The sequence below is a fragment of the Saccostrea cucullata genome, unplaced genomic scaffold, assembly GCF_032062105.1.
Source record: "Saccostrea cucullata isolate Sc308-1 unplaced genomic scaffold, CSIRO_AGI_Scuc_v1 ctg3912, whole genome shotgun sequence".
Lineage (NCBI taxonomy): Eukaryota > Metazoa > Mollusca > Bivalvia > Ostreida > Ostreidae > Saccostrea > Saccostrea cuccullata.
This window is the reverse complement of record NW_026931858.1, coordinates 44,659-48,120: the sequence shown is the minus strand read 5'-3', so window position 1 is coordinate 48,120 and position 3,462 is coordinate 44,659. Positions and strand designations below refer to the sequence as shown.

Genomic DNA, 3,462 nt, shown 5'->3' with positions numbered 1-3,462 from the left:
CCAGAATCCAGAGGGAATGTCTGACAAGGACATTGACAAGAACATTGGTAACACACCAGAACAGCACACTTCAATCAAAAACCCCAAAAATGCCAGGTATGTATTGGATAAATATGACTTTAGTTTCTTGAAGAATTTTTTCCTCATTTAACTCTCTGTGAATAATAATTTTTGTAAAACTCATTTAACATTTGGTGAAATGTAAAAACCCTTCCTTTCTTCTAACGTTAACTCTCTATGATTGATTGTAATTTAACCTTTCACAGGACACAACTGTTTATGCAATTGAATTTCATTCCAATTTAATTTCTTAAAGTAGATATTTCGATAGCGGACAATTCATAAAAGTCATTTATGGGTGTGGATACTTGCCAGCTGTTGTAAGGGCATTAGTTTACTTTGATGTTAAACATTTAAAATTGCTTAGTTTTTGGTTTTATTTTAAACTAACCACATCATTCATTTTAAGCCATGGAGTTTATTTCAGTTGTTTATATTTTTTCTTTTCTTCTTCATCTAACCTACCAGTATTACATCTTTTCATAAACTACTATAGAATTTTGATCCCAAATTTTATTTCTGACAGATCTGTAAGCTTGTCTTTAATCTGAATGTAGCAGATGTCTATGTACTTGTAGTTAATTTCAAAAATCTTATTCTGTCATGTTTTTATTTCTAGGTGGTTGACTGGCCCTGTGTCCAGTTTTTTAAAAGAAAGAAAGACTTCTTATGGATAAAGCTAGATGTGTCCCACGAAATAGAGAAGAATGATGTCAAAGGCCTGATCAGTGCTCCTACTGTAAAGAAGCAAGGCAGAAGAACATTTTATGACTTTTATGGTAATTCATGTTAATATTCATCATTCCCAAGAAATCAATTTTATAGAAACATTTACAGAAAATATTTTTTAATTACGTTTAGCAAATAAATATGTAACATATACAAGATAAATAGATATGTCAAATCTAAATAGATAAATAAGAAAAAATATACTCTCCGTCTCTTTCCCTCTTAAAAACCTACAACACAAGCGTTTCTGTCTTTTAAAGAAACATTTATTGCCGGACACTGTGACTATTATTAAATCTATAACACATTCTGGAGAGAAATATTTAATTTTATATTTTTATTTTACAGATCCACATCTCTGAGACTGACAATATTCTTTGACAACGTGTTCAGTTGTCTCCATTTTGGGGATCAAACCCTTCTCCACTTCAAATTGGATTCTTCAAAACAAGAAGAAATTATCTCTTGCACCACAATTTTATAAAGTTGGTTATGAAGTGACATATGGTAAAATTTCAACCTAAAACAAAAAGATAAAGTTTTAATGATTTTTTTATGCTGATGAAAAGTTAATAAAATAAAATTCACATCATTCAAATTGCTTTTCTCTTTTTTGGGGGCAGAATAGTTAAAAAAGAACTCAAAAGGTAGAAGTCTTGCTGGTAAAATAGTCCTATTCAGGAAATAAATACTTAGGGCAAATTCTTTTTATTACAATATTTATATACATACTGTTGGGTGGTTTAATATTGAGAAAAAAGAAAACAAGAATGAGCCTTATTTGTTTTAGAAAGGTACCAGGACACCAGCATATGTTATTGCATACATTGGCAAGAGTTTCTATCATGTCACAGTAGACATTTGATGAGATATTTTACCTGTCTGCAGTGCTAGTACGAGATAATTCAGCTCGAATTACGCTATTTGTTAATAGTTATGTTGAATGTCCGTCATGTTACGTTATATGTCCGTCATGTTACATTATATGTCCGTCAATGTTACGTTATATGTCTGTCATGTTACGTTATATGTCCGTCATGTTACGTTATATGTCTGTCATGTTATATTACATGTCCGTCATGTTACGTTATATGTCTGTCATGTTACGTTATATGTCCGTCATGTTACGTTATATGTCTGTCATGTTACGTTATATGTCCGTCGGGCATACATTATTTGTCTGTCATGTTACGTTATCTGTCTGTCAGTGTTACGTTTCATAAATTTTAATCTTAAATAGAATCTTTATTTTATAATTGACTATCTTCTAATGCCATTTTATATCCTTTTTAGAACCTAAAAATGATATACAAACGAAGAAAATATTCAAAAAATCACATCTAAATATTTTCCAATTTGTCCCCGAATATGTTCACAAGAGCGAATTTTGAGCCTATAATGAAAAAGGCAATTTTTTTTCTCACTGGAGAAACTTAAACACGGTCAGTGTGCCCTGTAGTTGTCCAACATAAAGATTTTTCTCTTCATCTGCACAAACACTATAGGGACCGTATATCCCTTGTTCGTGTGTGAGTAATAGAGACAAGAACTGACCGTCCTGATCAAGGAGGTGAACAGAGTTAGTGTGATAATCACACACCAGGATGTGACCGAAGACATCAATACAGATTCCATAGGAACGGAACTTTGATTTCTGACCAGGAGAACCTGTGTTGTCCTGATTTATTCACCACCACTACTCCCTTAGTATAGTCTGATGTACAGATATCTCCATTGATGTTTTCTGTGATGTAGTGTGGTTTAGTATATAGTTTTCGCCCCCTGTTATCTCTTTGTATGTTCTCTATTTCTTTTCCTGTCTTGTTGTACCTGGTGACTCTAGCCTCTCTATAACCAGTCATCCCCACCAGTAAGTCCCCGTTGATGTGGGAGGAGTGTATGCTGAGTGGGACCCATACTCTTGGTTTTATGAATTCAGTTATATTATTATCCTGTGTTATCCTATTGATAACTTTATTGACTATGTCTGTAAAGATAAGATCCCCATTCTGTGTCACTGTGTGGTGACCATGAGATCCACCGCTGGTTTTTATCTTCTGTATCACATTTCCCATTAGATCTGTTTGGACAAGATTGCCATATTTGTCACTGATCCAGAGTCTGTCTGATTGATATGATGTTATATGTATTATGCCAAGGAGATCTGGTACATTGAAGTCCCTCACCTTGATGACTGATAGAGGCTGTGTTTGTTTCTCTCTGTCTTCTGTCATCTGTTGCTGGTAGAGGACCACCTCATGGTTATTGTTTTCTGGACTTTTCATATGTTCATCTCTGCATTGTGTGCACAATTTTTGATGACAAGGGTTGCAATAAAACTCACATTTTCTATCACATTCTTCAATGCCACACTCTAAAAAGAGCTGGACAGTGCAAGCTGCTTTACATGATGACATCTGAAAATCATGATGTTTCTATATAGTAATATGGATTTCTCATCTTCGCAGTGAATAACTTTATTAAAATAATACCAAAAGCTTTTTTTTTTATTTTTAAGAAGACTATTGATTAATAGTCAAACATCAAATAGTTTACTAGTAAATCTTTGACATCGGTTTAAGTAAGTACTGGAAATATAAAATTTTGTATCATTTGATTTAATAAATTTTTATTCCATAAAGAAAAAAAAATATACAATTGGATCTTAAAATC

The 3,462-nt window shown here is 32.8% G+C and overlaps 1 protein-coding gene across 1 annotated transcript; it reads right to left on the bottom strand.

Moving 5' to 3' along the window:
- Positions 1–2,408: 2,408 nt before the first annotated feature.
- Positions 2,409–3,023, bottom strand: LOC134233735 (uncharacterized). Its single transcript, XM_062715730.1, has one exon. It carries the CDS (start codon positions 3,021–3,023, stop codon positions 2,409–2,411), a length of 615 nt encoding a protein of 204 aa, XP_062571714.1.
- Positions 3,024–3,462: the final 439 nt, after the last annotated feature.

Excerpts from the sequence above, each read along its gene's own strand:
- LOC134233735 (XM_062715730.1), bottom strand. The coding sequence starts at position 3,023 with ATGACAGAAGACAGAGAGAAACAAACACAGCCTCTATCAGTCATCAAG.